Source organism: Oncorhynchus mykiss, chromosome 8 (assembly GCF_013265735.2).
Source record: "Oncorhynchus mykiss isolate Arlee chromosome 8, USDA_OmykA_1.1, whole genome shotgun sequence".
In the NCBI taxonomy this organism is placed as follows: Eukaryota; Metazoa; Chordata; class Actinopteri; order Salmoniformes; family Salmonidae; genus Oncorhynchus; species Oncorhynchus mykiss.
In genome coordinates, this window is record NC_048572.1 from 87,813,013 (window position 1) to 87,833,468 (window position 20,456).

Here is a 20,456-nt window from a genome sequence, read left to right on the forward strand (position 1 = left end):
ATTGTTTCAACTGCAGATTGCCCCTTTTAAAAGGAGTAAATGGATGCAACGCCTAGGATCCAGACTGGTCGGAGTCATTCGTTACCAGTACACCAACAGCTGACCGTAAACAGGTCATTGCATTACGTACCGCTTTCCGAGGCTATAAGCCAAATCCCTAATCGATTAAACCAATTTAAGGTTCCCTTAGCTCAGGTAATATCATATGAAGAGAGGAGATCCCATACTCTCCATATTGGAGATGGAAGGACTGTGGCTGCGTTGACAGTCAACCATATTCTGAACTTTTGACAATAATTTGTATTTTTTATCGATCTGATCTTTTGCCAACAAATTGGGTTGCCTGTGTAAATGCAGCCTTTGTAACCTGATTTGTTGACTCAGGTTGATTGACTCCAGTAAAATTCATGGGGAGACATTAGCTACCGTCATTACTCCGGTGCTGCTCTCTGTCCATCTGGTGACAGCTGGTCTGCTGTTTCCTATAAGGACATTAACAGCCAGCACGGTCCAGATTTAACCAATCAGCACGGTCCCAGCACGGTCCAGATTTAACCCGTCAGCACGGTCCAGATTTACCCAATCAGCACGGTCCCAGCACGGTCCAGATTTAACCAATCAGCACGGTCCCAGCACGGTCCAGATTTAACCAGTCAGCATGGTCCCAACATGGTCCAGATTTAACCAGTCAGCACGGTCCCAACACGGTCCAGATTTAACCCGTCAGCACGGTCCAGATTTAACCCGTCAGCACGGTCCCAACACGGTCCAGATTTAACCAGTCAGCACGGTCCAGATTTAACCAGTCAGCACGGTCCCAACACGGTCCAGATTTAACGAATCAGCATGGTCCCAACACGGTCCAGATTTGACCAATCAGCATGGTCCCAACACGGTCCAGATTTAACCAGTCAGCATGGTCCCAACACGGTCCAGATTTAACCAATCAGCATGGTCCCAACACGGTCCAGATTTAACCAGTCAGCATGGTCCCAGCACGGTCCAGATTTAACCAGTCAGCACGGTCCCAACACGGTCCAGATTTAACCCGTCAGCACGGTCCCAACACGGTCCAGATTTAACCAATCAGCATGGTCCCAACACGGTCCAGATTTAACCAGTCAGCATGGTCCCAGCACGGTCCAGATTTAACCAGTCAGCATGGTCCCAACACGTCCAGGATAACCAGTCAGCATGGTCCCAACACGGTCCAGATTTAACCAGTCAGCATGGTCCCAACACGGTCCAGATTTAACCAGTCAGCATGGTCCCAACACGGTCCAGATTTAACCCGTCAGCATGGTCCCAACACGGTCCAGATTTAACCCGTCAGCATGGTCCCAACACGGTCCAGATTTAACCAGTCAGCATGGTCCCAACACGGTCCAGATTTAACCCGTCAGCATGGTCCCAACACGGTCCAGATTTAGCCCGTCAGCATGGTCCCAACACGGTCCAGATTTAACCAATCAGCATGGTCCCAACACGGTCCAGATTTAACCCGTCAGCATGGTCCCAACACGGTCCAGATTTAACCCGTCAGCATGGTCCCAACACGGTCCAGATTTAACCCGTCAGCATGGTCCCAACACGGTCCAGATTTAACCAGTCAGCATGGTCCCAACACGGTCCAGGATAACCAGTCAGCATGGTCCCAACACGGTCCAGATTTAACCAGTCAGCATGCTCCCAACACGGTCCAGATTTAACTAGTCAGCATGGTCCCAACACGGTCCAGATTTAACCCGTCAGCATGGTCCCAACACGGTCCAGATTTAACCCGTCAGCATGGTCCCAACACGGTCCAGATTTAACCCGTCAGCATGGTCCCAACACGGTCCAGATTTAACCCGTCAGCATGGTCCCAACACGGTCCAGGATAACCAGTCAGCATGGTCCCAACACGGTCCAGATTTAACCAGTCAGCATGCTCCCAACACGGTCCAGATTTAACCAGTCAGCATGGTCCCAACACGGTCCAGATTTAACTAGTCAGCATGGTCCCAACACGGTCCAGATTTAACCCGTCAGCATGGTCCCAACACGGTCCAGATTTAACCCGTCAGCATGGTCCCAACACGGTCCAGATTTAACCAGTCAGCATGGTCCAGATCTAACCAGTCAGCACGGTCCAGATCTAACCAGTCAGCATGGTCCCAACACGGTCCAGATTTAACCAGTCAGCATGCTCCCAACACGGTCCAGATTTAACCAGTCAGCATGGTCCCAACACGGTCCAGATTTAACCAGTCAGCATGGTCCCAACACGGTCCAGATTTAACCCGTCAGCATGGTCCCAACACGGTCCAGATTTAACCCGTCAGCATGGTCCCAACACGGTCCAGATTTAACCAGTCAACATGGTCCCAACACGGTCCAGATTTAACCAGTCAGCATGGTCCCAACACAGTGCAGATTTAACCAGTCAGCATTGTCCCAACACGGTCCAGATTTAACCAGTCAGCATGGTCCCAACACAGTGCAGATTTAACCAGTCAGCATGGTCCCAACACGGTCCAGATTTAACCAATCAGCATGGTCCCAACACGGTCCAGATCTAACCAGTCAGCACGGTCCCAACACGGTCCAGATCTAACCAGTCAGCACGGTCCAGATTTAACCAGTCAGCATGGTCCCAACACGGTCCAGATTTAACCCGTCAGCATGGTCCCAACACGGTCCAGATTTAACCAGTCAGCATGGTCCCAACACAGTGCAGATTTAACCAGTCAGCATTGTCCCAACACGGTCCAGATTTAACCAGTCAGCATGGTCCCAACACAGTGCAGATTTAACCAGTCAGCATGGTCCCAACACGGTCCAGATTTAACCAATCAGCATGGTCCCAACACGGTCCAGATCTAACCAGTCAGCACGGTCCCAACACGGTCCAGATCTAACCAGTCAGCACGGTCCAGATTTAACCAGTCAGCATGGTCCCAACACGGTCCAGATTTAACCCGTCAGCATGGTCCCAACACGGTCCAGATTTAACCAGTCAGCATGGTCCCAACACGGTCCAGATTTAACCAGTCAGCATGGTCCCAACACGGTGCAGATTCTCCCATCATGTTGTCAACACAGCTAGAGGCCAAGTCAAATTACACCAAACTCAGATGAATTAGTGATTAGTTGCCCCGCAGACAGATAAATGGAGGTTGTTGTGTATCCATTTTCCCGGCTGATGGGTTTATTAGGGCATGTTTTGCTGTGACCTGGCTTGACCATAACACCGTTTCAGATCAACATGATATACTGAAGGACAGGGTCTAATGTCTGTCATTGCACTAAACAACATTGTGACTCAGTCAAGTAACCTACTATGGTTCTACGCCCGTTTCCATACCATACCATCCATACCTAGGGAGGAAATGATTGCATCAAAAATCAGGAAGTGTTTCCTGATCCGAGGGGACATGGGGGACAGCATTTGGTTATACTCCCCACAGAAAGCTTGGGTTTAGTTTAATACTGATGGGGTCTATATGGACAACACAGCTAAAACCCAATTCAATCTATGATCACATCCTCTTGCTTAGAGACAAGCTGAGGAAATGCAAATAGGATTTGTTTTTTGCTTCAGCATCAATGACCATTCATCCGTCCTCTAACATGGATCAATAACCAACGGTTTTTTCTAGATTACTATGACCTACTCAATACACTGATCACCACAACAAAGTGAGATTAGGCCTGGCAGAGCTGGGTTAGCCCACGACGGGGCCGTGGGAATTGGGTTAGCCCACGAAGGGACAGTGGGAATTGGGTTAGCCCACGACGGGACCGTGGGAATTGGGTTAGCCCACGACGGGACCGTGGGAATTGGGTTAGCCCACGACGGGACCGTGGGAATTGGGTTAGCCCACGACGGGACCGTGGGAATTTGGTTAGCCCACGACGGGGCCGTGGGCATTGGGTTAGCCCACGACGGGGCCAGTGGGAATTGGGTTAGCCCACGACGGGGCCGTGGGCATTGGGTTAGCCCACGACGGGGCCAGTGGGAATTGGGTTAGCCCACGACGGGGCCAGTGGGAATTGGGTTAGCCCACGACGGGGCCAGTGGGAATTGGGTTAGCCCACGACGGGGCCGTGGGCATTGGGTTAGCCCACGACGGGACCGTGGGAATTGGGTTAGCCCACGACGGGACCGTGGGAATTGGGTTAGCCCACGACGGGACCGTGGGCATTGGGTTAGCCCACGACGGGACCGTGGGCATTGGGTTAGCCCACGACGGGACCGTGGGCATTGGGTTAGCCCACGACGGGACCGTGGGCATTGGGTTAGCCCACGACGGGACCGTGGGCATTGGGTTAGCCCACGACGGGACCGTGGGAAATGGGTTAGCCCACGACGGGACCGTGGGAAATGGGTTAGCCCACGACGGGGCCATGGGAATTGGGTTAGCCCACGACGGGGCCGTGGGCATTGGGTTAGCCCACGACGGGGCCAGTGGGAATTGGGTTAGCCCACGACGGGGCCGTGGGAATTGGGTTAGCCCACGACGGGGCCAGTGGGAATTGGGTTAGCCCACGACGGGGCCAGTGGGAATTGGGTTAGCCCACGACGGGGCCAGTGGGAATTGGGTTAGCCCACGACTGTTAAGGACAGGACCGTCACAGAACCATGCGTGTTTTAACAACAGCATGGGTAGAGGGGACTAAACATCCTTAAAACATGTTATTATTTATTTATCTACGTTTGAACTTCTTCCTCAGGAATCTGTTCCTCTGTCAGGAAGGGGCAACTTCCCAGACATAGATTAAGCCTAGCTCAGGACTAATGGGGAAAAAAACTCTTGATATATTCCTCTCCTCAGGTGGTAGGGTACTCCTCTCCTCAGGTGGTAGGATATTTCCTCTCCTCAGGTGGTAGGATATTTCCTCTCCTCAGGTGGTAGGATATTTCCTCTCCTCAGGTGGTAGGATATTTCCTCTTCTCAGGTGGTAAGATATTTCCTCTCCTCAGGTGGTAAGATATTTCCTCTCCTCAGGTGGTAAGATATTTCCTCTCCTCAGGTGGTAAGATATTTCCTCTCCTCAGGTGGTAAGATATTTCCTCTCCTCAGGTGGTAGGATATTCCTCTCCTCAGGTGGTAGGATATTTCCTCTCCTCAGGTGGTAGGATATTCCTCTCCTCAGGTGGTAGGATATTTCCTCTCCTCAGGTGGTAGGATATTTCCTCTCCTCAGGTGGTAAGATATTTCCTCTCCTCAGGTGGTAAGATATTTCCTCTCCTCAGGTGGTAGGATATTCCTCTCCTCAGGTGGTAGGATATTCCTCTCCTCTAACTAGTCTCTGTATCCTGTCTGACAGGTGGTAGGGTATTCCTCTCCTCAGGTGGTAGGATATTCCTCTCCACAGGTGGTAGGATATTTCCTCTCCTCAGGTGGTAGGATATTCCTCTCCTCAGGTGGTAGGATATTCCTCTCCTCAGGTGGTAGGATATTCCTCTCCTCAGGTGGTAGGACATTCCTCTCCTCAGGTGGTAGGACATTCCTCTCCTCAGGTGGTAGGACATTCCTCTCCTCAGGTGGTAGGACATTCCTCTCCTCAGGTGGTAGGACATTCCTCTCCTCAGGTGGTAGGACATTCCTCTCCTCAGGTGGTAGGATATTCCTCTCCTCAGGTGGTAGGATATTCCTCTCCTCAGGTGGTAGGATATTCCTCTCCTCAGGTGGTAGGATATTCCTCTCCTCAGGTGGTAGGATATTCCTCTCCTCAGGTGGTAGGATATTCCTCTCCTCAGGTGGTAGGATATTCCTCTCCTCAGGTGGTAGGATATTCCTCTCCTCAGGTGGTAGGATATTCCTCTCCTCAGGTGGTAGGATATTCCTCTCCTCAGGTGGTAGGATATTCCTCTCCTCAGGTGGTAGGATATTCCTCTCCTCAGGTGGTAGGATATTCCTCTCCTCAGGTGGTAGGATATTCCTCTCCTCAGGTGGTAGGATATTCCTCTCCTCAGGTGGTAGGATATTCCTCTCCTCAGGTGGTAGGATATTCCTCTCCTCAGGTGGTAGGATATTCCTCTCCTCAGGTGGTAGGATATTCCTCTCCTCAGGTGGTAGGATATTCCTCTCCTCAGGTGGTAGGATATTCCTCTCCTCAGGTGGTAGGATATTCCTCTCCTCAGGTGGTAGGATATTCCTCTCCTCGGGTGGTAGGATATTCCTCTCCTCGGGTGGTAGGGTATTCCTCTCCTCGGGTGGTAGGGTATTCCTCTCCTCGGGTGGTAGGGTATTCCTCTCCTCGGGTGGTAGGATATTCCTCTCCTCGGGTGGTAGGATATTCCTCTCCTCGGGTGGTAGGGTATTCCTCTCCTCGGGTGGTAGGGTATTCCTCTCCTCGGGTGGTAGGATATTCCTCTCCTCGGGTGGTAGGGTATTCCTCTCCTCGGGTGGTAGGGTATTCCTCTCCTCGGGTGGTAGGGTATTCCTCTCCTCGGGTGGTAGGGTATTCCTCTCCTCGGGTGGTAGGGTATTCCTCTCCTCGGGTGGTAGGGTATTCCTCTCCTCGGGTGGTAGGGTATTCCTCTCCTCGGGTGGTAGGATATTCCTCTCCTCGGGTGGTAGGATATTCCTCTCCTCGGGTGGTAGGATATTCCTCTCCTCGGGTGGTAGGATATTCCTCTCCTCGGGTGGTAGGATATTCCTCTCCTCGGGTGGTAGGATATTCCTCTCCTCGGGTGGTAGGATATTCCTCTCCTCAGGTGGTAGGATATTCCTCTCCTCAGGTGGTAGGATATTCCTCTCCTCAGGTGGTAGGATATTCCTCTCCTCAGGTGGTAGGATATTCCTCTCCTCAGGTGGTAGGATATTCCTCTCCTCAAACTAGTCACTGTATTCTGACAGGTGATAAATAAATGCATCATGAGGACTAATGAGGACTAACAAACACACAACGCGGCAATTTAAATTCCACACAATTATTCAAATTAACCTATAAACCGATAAGCATGACTGGTCAAAATGTATTTTGGTGGCTAACCAATTAACATCCTTATCTCCTCGAGAACACTGTGTTATTGCACAGCCTCGAGCCTGAACTGTCAACTCCTACATAGTCATTTTGTGACAGGATCTAGGCTGCACAGGGCCATCCTAGACAGGATCTAGGCTGCACAGGGCCATCCTAGACAGGATCTAGGCTGCACAGGGCCATCCTAGACAGGATCTAGGCTGCACAGGGCCATCCTAGACAGGATCTAGGCTGCACAGGGCCATCCATCCTCCTAGACAGGATCTAGGCTGCACAGGGCCATCCATCCACCTAGACAGGATCTAGGCTGCACAGGGCCATCCATCCTCCTAGACAGGATCTAGGCTGCACAGGGCCATCCACCGACCTAGACAGGATCTAGGCTGCACAGGGCCATCCATCCACCTAGACAGGATCTAGGCTGCACAGGGCCATCCATCCTCCTAGACAGGATCTAGGCTGCACAGGGCCATCCATCCTCCTAGACAGGATCTAGGCTGCACAGGGAAATCCTAGACAGGATCTAGGTTGCACAGGGCCATCCATCCTCCTAGACAGGATCTAGGCTGCACAGGGCCATCCATCCACCTAGACAGGATCTAGGCTGCACAGGGCCATCCATCCTCCTAGACAGGATCTAGGCTGCAACAGGGCCATCCACCCACCTAGACAGGATCTAGGCTGCACAGGGCCATCCATCCACCTAGACAGGATCTAGGCTGCACAGGGCCATCCATCCACCTAGACAGGATCTAGGCTGCAACAGGGCCATCCATCCTCCTAGACAGGATCTAGGCTGCAACAGGGGCCATCCACCCACCTTGACAGGATCTAGGCTGCACAGGGCCATCCACCCACCTAGACAGGATCTAGGCTGCACAGGGCCATCCATCCACCTAGACAGGATCTAGGCTGCACAGGGCCATCCATCTACCTAGACAGGATCTAGGCTGCACAGGGCCATCCATCCTCCTAGACAGGATCTAGGCTGTTTCACATACAGTTTCACATACTTGTCACGAGAGCTTAAAAATCGAAGTATTTATAATGCTAGTTTGCGTTCAACACACAAGTGGCACGGTATTGGTGGGAGCTGTCTTGCTACTTACGCCCTACCTACCTACAATATATTGACATTATGTTTGTCATCTGGTGTAGAGGTTAATGAGAAGATGTGTTTTATCTCCCCCGACATGGGTGACCCCGGCATGGGTGACCCCGGCATGGGTGACCCCGGCATGGCCTATTTACCTTCTCATTGAGCCAGGGGAGGGAGAGAGCTGGCCAATTACGTGACATGCAATTTGTTTATCCTAAAAAAATTGTTGCGTGCTCGCCTACCGTTGTCATTTAGAAAGCAGTTAGTGAGCCTCGGGGTTTAATTTGTTGAAGGGGTAAACATAAATCTTGTGACTGATGAGAAGTTGGGCTGATTGATCAGAAGACGTATCAGAGGGCACGGCCGGCTCTGGTCCAGGTCATTAGTAACTCCCAGGACCAGAGCTATCAGAGGGCACGGCCGGCTCTGGTCCACGTGATTAGTAACTCCCAGGACCAGAGCTATCAGAGGGCACGGCCGGCTCTGGTCCAGGTCATTAGTAACTCCCAGGACCAGAGCTATCAGAGGGCACGGCCGGCTCTGGTCCACGTGATTAGTAACTCCCAGGACCAGAGCTATCAGAGGGCACGGCCGGCTCTGGTCCAGGTCATTAGTAACTCCCAGGACCAGAGCTATCAGAGGGCACGGCCGGCTCTGGTCCACGTGATTAGTAACTCCCAGGACCAGAGCTATCAGAGGGCACGGCCGGCTCTGGTCCACGTGATTAGTAACTCCCAGGACCAGAGCTATCAGAGGGCACGGCCGGCTCTGGTCCACGTGATTAGTAACTCCCAGGACCAGAGCTATCAGAGGGCACGGCCGGCTCTGGTCCAGGTCATTAGTAACTCCCAGGACCAGAGCTATCAGAGGGCACGGCCGGCTCTGGTCCAGGTCATTAGTAACTCCCAGGACCAGAGCTATCAGAGGGCACGGCCGGCTCTGGTCCAGGTCATTAGTAACTCCCAGGACCAGAGCTATCAGAGGGCACGGCCGGCTCTGGTCCAGGTCATTAGTAACTCCCAGGACCAGAGCTATCAGAGGGCACGGCCGGCTCTGGTCCAGGTCATTAGTAACTCCCAGGACCAGAGCTATCAGAGGGCACGGCCGGCTCTGGTCCAGGTCATTAGTAACTCCCAGGACCAGAGCTATCAGAGGGCACGGCCGGCTCTGGTCCAGGTCATTAGTAACTCCCAGGACCAGAGCTATCAGAGGGCACGGCCGGCTCTGGTCCAGGTCATTAGTAACTCCCAGGACCAGAGCTATCAGAGGGCACGGCCGGCTCTGGTCCACGTGATTAGTAACTCCCAGGACCAGAGCTATCAGAGGGCACGGCCGGCTCTGGTCCAGGTCATTAGTAACTCCCAGGACCAGAGCTATCAGAGGGCACGGCCGGCTCTGGTCCAGGTCATTAGTAACTCCCAGGACCAGAGCTATCAGAGGGCACAGCCGGCTCTGGTCCAGGTCATTAGTTTAAAAATCAATTTAAAAAACTGGTACGTTTTAGGTAATGATAAACAAGCTAGAACTGGTGGGTACATAAGACAATCTGTACACGTCACTGACTAAAGCCAGTTACGACACCCGAACGAACACAGGAGGAGAAATTGAATTTTATGAGGGTGTAGTATCAGAGGTGGTAGATGTGGTGAAGTTATCGGAGACCAAGGTATGCACAGAGGGTCAGGAAAAAGATGGGTCTGACAGTAGGAGTGAAGTTTATGGGAAAAAAATGGACTCTTGCCTTTAAGCTGATCCATTTGTGGATTCAGGCTGGGGGGGGGGGGAAAGTTTGTGAGGGTAACCAGAAATGGTCTAGTGATCATTTTTTGTTTCTGTTGGTTTGAGGGAGAAGGCGCTCAGAGCAAAACAAAAAATGGGAGGCAAGAAAAGTGAATTGTTTCGCTCTCAAAAAAAAGGGCACCAGTGAAAGGAGTGATAACTGGGGCAGCAGTAGATATAAACGCTGACCAACTGAGGGGAAAGATTCCCGGTGTTTGTGATGCTCGTCGTTTGATGCGACGCAGACAGGGTGGCGAGAGCGAGGGGAAACAGAAGAGTCATTGTCTTCTCTTTTGAGCTTTGAAGTTGAGTGTTTGCCTGACAAAGTGATGTTAGGACATATAAGTTATCCTGTACGTGCTTTTGTGCCGATTACATTACGTTGTTACAGGTGTCAAGCTTATGGGTATGTGGCAGCAGTGTGTAGGATGGAGGTTCCTAGGTGTGAGAAGTGTGCAGAAGGTCATGAGACAAAGGAATGTGTAGCATTGGGGAAAGTAGTAGAATGTGTTCATTTGTAGGGGTTCCCCATGGAGCTGGGGATCAGAAATGTCCCGTGCGAGAGAGAGAGGCAGGTTGAGGTTTCCAGGGTTAGACTAGAGCAGGAGTTGTCATATGCTGAGGCAGTGAAGAAAGTAGAGGAAGATGGGTCAAGGGGGAGGAGTGGTGAGAGTAGTAGAGATAACCCAGTACAGAGGGACAGGACAAAAAGTTATACGTTTCAGTAAGATTGGGATGTTTAGCATTTATAGCAACGGTTATCAACTGTACAGCAGGGATGGAACAGAAGTCGCAGAAAATAGAGGTGGTGGAGGCAGCTGCCGAGAAGTATTTAGGTGTGTGAAACATGACATCAGAAGAGTTGTAGTGTGTGTGTTGTGTTGTAGGAAGGTAGGAATAAATGCATGTAATTAGTGGAGTAGCGTGGTGTTCATTTTATTTCATATAATTTGAAAATGACCGAGTGTAGTGTTAGATGGTCGGGTATTTATTTAGTACAGTTTTGTTTTTCAAGCAGAGTATAAAGGGAGTTGTACCTCAGTCTAGTAGGTGGCGGTAATGCAACAAATTGGATGCCAAGCGCCCGTTACACCCCGTCCTCTGAACGAACCGGTCCGTCGGCACAGAAAGCTCCGACTGAGCAGCTGGGTACCGAGAATACATTTGTATTCCGACTGGTTTTTGTTTTTTAAAAGTGTAATAAACGGAAAACTAGTTAGAACGGTTGACGTTAACATTTACTACCTAACTCAAACGTTGCAACCATTCACCAACCAAAATACGTGATTTATACGAACCTAGTTAGTTAGTATAACCACCAATGACTACTTCACAAGCAGGACACCTTTAGTTAGTTGGTTAACTACATGTCCTCCTTGTATGTTAGTTTATTGGTTTAGCAAGTTGTAAACTTTTGCACTAGTTAGTTAAGGAATACCTGGGTTATCTGGACAGTCTATCACAAGAAAGGGAAAAGATAGCATGTAGTCAGAGGTATATAAAAAAAAAAAACGATTCGGTACAGTTTATGACAAGACAAGACCCACGCACGTCGACCGCGTCACTGACATTACGGTGATTCACACCGCGGCCTGTCTCCGTTCCCCGAACAAAATGGCGGCGGCGGGCAGCCTAACGCGTTAACTACGAACCGAAGGGAAGTGTGAAATCATCCGAGAAATACAGGCTTGTCTCGGAGATTTAAAACAAACAACACACATATATATATATATATATATATATATGAAGGTAAAAATGGACTTACCTTTAAATCTGAGGTCACAGGGGGGGTCGAGGACAAGGATTTGCTCCAACTTGGACATATTTATCTATAGCGTTGTCAGAGACACTGACGAGAGGTGGTCCTGCTAGTTGGAGCTGAAGAGTCGCTGACTGGTCTCTCTGGTCTAACAACCTGAACGAGCACACGGGAGCAAATATTTCAACGCGCGATTCTAGTGCGCGTTCACGTGTTTGGGTCTTCATACATTTTAATAAGAAACTCATTTTTGTTTAATCTGATTTGATTAAGTTAGTTAGTTAATCAAATACGCAATAGTCATGGTAGTCTACTTTTTTTTTTTTTTGCCACAGATCCTAACTGGAAAAATATGTAGTTTACAGATAGGTCTAAATGCCATGTTGGTTCACATTTGTTGATAGAGCTATTTCAGCAAACTTGATTTATGGGGTATTTTGATAGGCATGGTTCCAAATACTGTATTGTTTAAGTGATACTTCTCTGGATATATGTGTGTGTTGAGAGCAATGACTATAAATATAAATAAATAAATATATATATATATATATAAATAAATAGGAAGGGGTTGAGAAAATAACTTGTGCATGTGTAAGAAGGGTGTGTGTGTGTTGAAGCGGAGAGTGTGTGTGCCTGTTCTCTCTCTCTCTGTCTCTCTCTCTTCCCCTCTCTCCCTCTCTCTCTCTCTCTCTCTCTCTCTTCCCCTCTCTCTCTCTCTCTCTCTTCCCCTCTCTCTCTCTTCCCCTCTCTCTCTCTCTCTCTCTCTCTCTCTCTCTCTCTCTCTCTCTCTCTCTCTCTCTCTCTCTCTCTCTCTCTCTCTCTCTCTCTCTCTCTCTCTCTCTCTCTCTCTCTGTATTAATGTGTGTAACCTGTATTTAACTAGGCAAGTCAGTTTAGAACAAATTCTTATTTACAATGACGGCCAAACCCTAACCCGGACGACACTGGGCCAATTGTGCGCCGCCCTATGGTTCTCCCAAACACGGCCGGTTGTGACACAGCCTGGAATCGAACCAGGGTGTCTGTAGTGACGCCTCTAGCACTGAGATGAAGTGCCTTTAGACCGCTGAGCCTTCTCGGGAGCACAAATTAAAACCTATTTGTTTTACAACTTTAAACCCAGAACACTCTCTACTCTGCCTTTCTCTCTTCGGACCTTTTGAGAGCCTCGTCTAGGGTTAAGTCCATCTTCGTGACAGAGAGGTGGTGCAGACTTCCCTGTCAAGAGCACGTGTAAACTGTCGAGAGGGAGGGTAGTCTGGAGTAGAGCACGGCTGAAAACCCGAGCCTGCTCCACTCTCCTTATCTTTCCATCTATTTACAGCATTCCTAAAGGTCAGAGACCAATACCTTCCACTGAATAGGTTAAACTCTTAAGACAAACCTTAATGTTTCCTTCAAAATGAGAGGTTATAGATAAGGGGAAGTTCAAGGGTGATAACCTTGCAGCAACTGTTTACTTAAACAGTTGTTATACTGTATGTCAGACTATTTTAGAAAGTTAGCTAAAAACTGTCAAAATGTCAAATAAAGTTGAACTATTTCACTGTTTTCCCTATGTTTGATGGGATAAATGTCAACTGTCAAATCAGAAGAGAGAGAGAAAAAAAAAACAGGAAATATATTCCAATTGAATTGCGCTTAATGTAAACAGCCAATCAGAGCAGAGCGGACAGTCCAGTGGGTAGATACAAAGTATAATTTTACAGTTGACTGCACTTGGGAGCCATGATACATGACACCGATTCCACTCACTAATCGTTTTTACACTTGTTCTGGTTTCTCAAATAGCATCCGGCACGTGTCAAAATAAATGACACCACCGTTTCCTATTAGATGTCAGATGCGTATTCCCTGTGTAATCGCATATAACTACAAACAGCCTTTCCCCTAGTTTAATTTATATAGGTGGGTTGGCAAAGGTCGCAACCGATCCAAGCAACATCCAGGCACTCTGACATCAAAATGTCAAATGAAACCAATACAGTAAACACCAGGCAGGAGGTAAGAGGGGGCTGAAACCAACAGAGTAGACACCAGGCAGGAGGTAAGAGGGGGCTGAAACCAACACAGTAGACACCAGGCAGGAGGTTAGAGGGGGCTGAAACCAAAACAGTAGACACCAGGCAGGAGGTTAGAGGGGGCTGAAACCAACACAATAGACACCAGGCAGGAGGTTAGAGGGGGCTGAAACCAACACAGTAGACACCAGGCAGGAGGTTAGAGGGGGCTGAAACCAACACAATAGACACCAGGCAGGAGGTAAGAGGGGGCTGAAACCAATACAGTAAACACCAGGCAGGAGGTTAGAAGGGGCTGAAACCAACACAGAAGACACCAGGCAGGAGGTAAGAGGGGGCTGAAACCAATACAGTAGACACCAGGCAGGAGGTTAGAGGGGGCTGAATCCAACACAACAGACACCAGGCAGGAGGTTAGAGGGGGCTGAAACCAACACAGAAGACACCAGGCAGGAGGTAAGAGGGGGCTGAAACCAACACAATAGACACCAGGCAGGAGGTTAGAGGGGGCTGAAACCAACACAGAAGACACCAGGCGGGAGGTAAGAGGGGGCTGAATCCAACACAAGACACCAGGCAGGAGGTAAGTGGGGGCTGAAACCAACACAATAGACACCAGGCAGGAGGTAAGAGGGGGCTGAATCCAACACAATAGACACCAGGCAGGAGGTTAGAGGGGGCTGAATCCAACACAATAGACACCAGGCAGGAGGTTAGAGGGGGCTGAATCCAACACAATAGACACCAGGCAGGAGGTAAGAGGGGGCTGAATCCAACACAAGACACCAGGCAGGAGGTAAGAGGGGGCTGAAACCAACACAATAGACACCAGGCAGGAGGTAAGAGGGGGCTGAAACCAACACAGTAGACACCAGGCAGGTGGTAAGAGGGGGCTGAAACCAACACAATAGACACCAGGCAGGAGGTAAGAGGGGGCTGAAACCAACACAGTAGACACCAGGCAGGTGGTAAGAGGGGGCTGAAACCAACACAATAGACACCAGGCAGGAGGTAAGAGGGGGCTGAATCCAACACAATAGACACCAGGCAGGAGGTTAGAGGGGGCTGAATCCAACACAATAGACACCAGGCAGGAGGTTAGAGGGGGCTGAATCCAACACAATAGACACCAGGCAGGAGGTAAGAGGGGGCTGAATCCAACACAAGACACCAGGCAGGAGGTAAGAGGGGGCTGAAACCAACACAATAGACACCAGGCAGGAGGTAAGAGGGGGCTGAAACCAACACAGTAGACACCAGGCAGGTGGTAAGAGGGGGCTGAAACCAACACAATAGACACCAGGCAGGAGGTAAGAGGGGGCTGAAACCAACACAGTAGACACCAGGCAGGTGGTAAGAGGGGGCTGAAACCAACACAATAGACACCAGGCAGGAGGTTAGAGGGGGCTGAATCCAACACAATAGACACCAGGCAGGAGGTAAGAGGGGGCTGAATCCAACACAATAGACACCAGGCAGGAGGTTAGAGGGGGCTGAATCCAACACAAGACACCAGGCAGGAGGTAAGAGGGGGCTGAAACCAACACAGTAGACACCAGGCAGGTGGTAAGTGGGGGCTGAAACCAACACAATAGACACCAGGCAGGAGGTTAGAGGGGGCTGAATCCAACACAGAAGACACCAGGCAGGAGGTAAGAGGGGGCTGAATCCAACACAATAGACACCAGGCAGGAGGTAAGAGGGGGCTGAATCCAACACAAGACACCAGGCAGGAGGTAAGAGGGGGCTGAAACCAACACAATAGACACCAGGCAGGAGGTAAGAGGGGGCTGAATCCAACACAATAGACACCAGGCAGGAGGTTAGAGGGGGCTGAAACCAACACAGTAGACACCAGGCAGGTGGTAAGAGGGGGCTGAAACCAACACAATAGACACCAGGCAGGAGGTTAGAGGGGGCTGAATCCAACACAATAGACACCAGGCAGGAGGTAAGAGGGGGCTGAATCCAACACAATAGACACCAGGCAGGAGGTTAGAGGGGAATGAATCCAACACAAGACACCAGGCAGGAGGTAAGAGGGGGCTGAAACCAACACAGTAGACACCAGGCAGGAGGTTAGAGGGGGCTGAAACCAACACAGTAGACACCAGGCAGGAGGTTAGAGGGGGCTGAAACCAATACAGTAAACACCAGGCAGGAGGTTAGAAGGGGCTGAAACCAACACAGAAGACACCAGGCAGGAGGTAAGAGGGGGCTGAAACCAATACAGTAGACACCAGGCAGGAGGTTAGAGGGGGCTGAATCCAACACAACAGACACCAGGCAGGAGGTTAGAGGGGGCTGAAACCAACACAGAAGACACCAGGCAGGAGGTAAGAGGGGGCTGAAACCAACACAATAGACACCAGGCAGGAGGTTAGAGGGGGCTGAAACCAACACAGAAGACACCAGGCGGGAGGTAAGAGGGGGCTGAATCCAACACAAGACACCAGGCAGGAGGTAAGTGGGGGCTGAAACCAACACAATAGACACCAGGCAGGAGGTAAGAGGGGGCTGAATCCAACACAATAGACACCAGGCAGGAGGTTAGAGGGGGCTGAAACCAACACAGTAGACACCAGGCAGGTGGTAAGAGGGGGCTGAATCCAACACAAGACACCAGGCAGGAGGTAAGTGGGGGCTGAAACCAACACAATAGACACCAGGCAGGAGGTAAGAGGGGGCTGAATCCAACACAATAGACACCAGGCAGGAGGTTAGAGGGGTCTGAATCCAACACAATAGACACCAGGCAGGAGGTAAGAGTGGCTGAATCCAACACAATAGACACCAGGCAGGAGGTAAGAGGGGGCTGAATCCAACACAAGACACCAGGCAGGAGGTTAGAGGGGGCTGAAACCAACACAGAAGACACCAGGCAGGAGGTAAGAGGGGGCTGAAACCAACACAATAGACACCAGGCAGGAGGTTAGAGGGGGCTGAAACCAACACAGAAGACACCAGGCGGGAGGTAAGAGGGGGCTGAATCCAACACAAGACACCAGGCAGGAGGTAAGTGGGGGCTGAAACCAACACAATAGACACCAGGCAGGAGGTAAGAGGGGGCTGAATCCAACACAATAGACACCAGGCAGGAGGTTAGAGGGGTCTGAATCCAACACAATAGACACCAGGCAGGAGGTAAGAGTGGCTGAATCCAACACAATAGACACCAGGCAGGAGGTAAGAGGGGGCTGAATCCAACACAAGACACCAGGCAGGAGGTAAGAGGGGGCTGAAACCAACACAATAGACACCAGGCAGGAGGTAAGAGGGGGCTGAAACCAACACAGTAGACACCAGGCAGGTGGTAAGAGGGGGCTGAAACCAACACAATAGACACCAGGCAGGAGGTTAGAGTGGGCTGAATCCAACACAATAGACACCAGGCAGGAGGTAAGAGGGGGCTGAATCCAACACAATAGACACCAGGCAGGAGGTTAGAGGGGGCTGAATCCAACACAAGACACCAGGCAGGAGGTAAGAGGGGGCTGAAACCAACACAGTAGACACCAGGCAGGTGGTAAGTTGGGGCTGAAACCAACACAATAGACACCAGGCAGGAGGTTAGAGGGGGCTGAATCCAACACAGAAGACACCAGGCAGGAGGTAAGAGGGGGCTGAATCCAACACAATAGACACCAGGCAGGAGGTAAGAGGGGGCTGAATCCAACACAAGACACCAGGCAGGAGGTAAGAGGGGGCTGAAACCAACACAATAGACCCCAGGCAGGAGGTAAGAGGGGGCTGAATCCAACACAATAGACACCAGGCAGGAGGTTAGAGGGGGCTGAAACCAACACAGTAGACACCAGGCAGGTGGTAAGAGGGGGCTGAAACCAACACAATAGACACCAGGCAGGAGGTTAGAGGGGGCTGAATCCAACACAATAGACACCAGGCAGGAGGTAAGAGGGGGGCTGAATCCAACACAATAGACACCAGGCAGGAGGTTAGAGGGGGCTGAAACCAACACAGTAGACACCAGGCAGGTGGTAAGAGGGGGCTGAAACCAACACAATAGACACCAGGCAGGAGGTTAGAGGGGGCTGAATCCAACACAATAGACACCAGGCAGGAGGTAAGAGGGGGCTGAATCCAACACAATAGACACCAGGCAGGAGGTTAGAGGGGAATGAATCCAACACAAGACACCAGGCAGGAGGTAAGAGGGGGCTGAAACCAACACAGTAGACACCAGGCAGGAGGTTAGAGGGGGCTGAAACCAACACAGTAGACACCAGGCAGGAGGTTAGAGGGGGCTGAAACCAATACAGTAAACACCAGGCAGGAGGTTAGAAGGGGCTGAAACCAACACAGAAGACACCAGGCAGGAGGTAAGAGGGGGCTGAAACCAATACAGTAGACACCAGGCAGGAGGTTAGAGGGGGCTGAATCCAACACAACAGACACCAGGCAGGAGGTTAGAGGGGGCTGAAACCAACACAGAAGACACCAGGCAGGAGGTAAGAGGGGGCTGAAACCAACACAATAGACACCAGGCAGGAGGTTAGAGGGGGCTGAAACCAACACAGAAGACACCAGGCGGGAGGTAAGAGGGGGCTGAATCCAACACAAGACACCAGGCAGGAGGTAAGTGGGGGCTGAAACCAACACAATAGACACCAGGCAGGAGGTAAGAGGGGGCTGAATCCAACACAATAGACACCAGGCAGGAGGTTAGAGGGGGCTGAAACCAACACAGTAGACACCAGGCAGGTGGTAAGAGGGGGCTGAATCCAACACAAGACACCAGGCAGGAGGTAAGTGGGGGCTGAAACCAACACAATAGACACCAGGCAGGAGGTAAGAGGGGGCTGAATCCAACACAATAGACACCAGGCAGGAGGTTAGAGGGGTCTGAATCCAACACAATAGACACCAGGCAGGAGGTAAGAGTGGCTGAATCCAACACAATAGACACCAGGCAGGAGGTAAGAGGGGGCTGAATCCAACACAAGACACCAGGCAGGAGGTTAGAGGGGGCTGAAACCAACACAGAAGACACCAGGCAGGAGGTAAGAGGGGGCTGAAACCAACACAATAGACACCAGGCAGGAGGTTAGAGGGGGCTGAAACCAACACAGAAGACACCAGGCGGGAGGTAAGAGGGGGCTGAATCCAACACAAGACACCAGGCAGGAGGTAAGTGGGGGCTGAAACCAACACAATAGACACCAGGCAGGAGGTAAGAGGGGGCTGAATCCAACACAATAGACACCAGGCAGGAGGTTAGAGGGGTCTGAATCCAACACAATAGACACCAGGCAGGAGGTAAGAGTGGCTGAATCCAACACAATAGACACCAGGCAGGAGGTAAGAGGGGGCTGAATCCAACACAAGACACCAGGCAGGAGGTAAGAGGGGGCTGAAACCAACACAATAGACACCAGGCAGGAGGTAAGAGGGGGCTGAAACCAACACAGTAGACACCAGGCAGGTGGTAAGAGGGGGCTGAAACCAACACAATAGACACCAGGCAGGAGGTTAGAGTGGGCTGAATCCAACACAATAGACACCAGGCAGGAGGTAAGAGGGGGCTGAATCCAACACAATAGACACCAGGCAGGAGGTTAGAGGGGGCTGAATCCAACACAAGACACCAGGCAGGAGGTAAGAGGGGGCTGAAACCAACACAGTAGACACCAGGCAGGTGGTAAGTTGGGGCTGAAACCAACACAATAGACACCAGGCAGGAGGTTAGAGGGGGCTGAATCCAACACAGAAGACACCAGGCAGGAGGTAAGAGGGGGCTGAATCCAACACAATAGACACCAGGCAGGAGGTAAGAGGGGGCTGAATCCAACACAAGACACCAGGCAGGAGGTAAGAGGGGGCTGAAACCAACACAATAGACCCCAGGCAGGAGGTAAGAGGGGGCTGAATCCAACACAATAGACACCAGGCAGGAGGTTAGAGGGGGCTGAAACCAACACAGTAGACACCAGGCAGGTGGTAAGAGGGGGCTGAAACCAACACAATAGACACCAGGCAGGAGGTTAGAGGGGGCTGAATCCAACACAATAGACACCAGGCAGGAGGTAAGAGGGGGGCTGAATCCAACACAATAGACACCAGGCAGGAGGTTAGAGGGGGCTGAATCCAACACAAGACACCAGGCAGGAGGTAAGAGGGGGCTGAATCCAACACAATAGACACCAGGCAGGAGGTTAGAGGGGGCTGAAACTAACACAGTAGACACCAGGCGGGAGGTAAGAGGGGGCTGAATCCAATACAGAAAACATCAGGCAGGAGGTAAGAGGGGGCTGAATCCAACACAGAAAACACCAGGCAGGAGGTAAGAGGGGGCTGAATCCAACACAGAAAACATCAGGCAGGAGGTACCCATCTACAGTACCAGTCAAAAGTTTGGACACACCTAGTCATTCAAGGGTTTTTATTTATTTTTTACTATTTTCTACATTGTAGAATAAGAGTGAAGACATCAAATTATAAAATAACACATATGTAATCATGTAGTAAACAAAAGTGTTAAACAAATCAAAATATATTTAGTTTCTTCAAAGTAGCCACCCTTTGCCTTGATCACAGCTTTGCACACTCTTGGCATTCTCTCAACCAGCTTCATGAGGAATGCTTTTCCAACAATCTTGAAGGAGTTCCCACATATGCTGAGCGCTTGTTGGCTGCTTTTCCTTCACTCTGCCATCCAACTCATCCCAAACCATCTCAATTGTGTTGAGGTCGGGTGATGGAGGCCAGGTCATCTGATACAGCACTCCATCACTCTCCTCCTTGGTCAAATAGCCCTTCCACAGCCTGGAGATGTGTTGGGTCAGTGTCCTGTTGAAAAACAAAT

At 50.8% G+C, this 20,456-nt stretch overlaps 1 protein-coding gene across 1 annotated transcript in view; it reads right to left on the reverse strand.

Moving 5' to 3' along the window:
• Nucleotides 1–11,774, reverse strand: part of LOC110517127 (vesicle-associated membrane protein-associated protein A-like) — a 30,663-nt gene extending 18,889 nt beyond the window's left edge. The window contains exon 1 of the mRNA XM_036986651.1: nt 11,619–11,774. Within this exon, the coding sequence (XP_036842546.1) occupies nt 11,619–11,676 (58 nt within the window). The 5' untranslated portion in view covers nt 11,677–11,774. The remainder of the gene's footprint in view (nt 1–11,618) is intronic.
• Nucleotides 11,775–20,456: the final 8,682 nt, after the last annotated feature.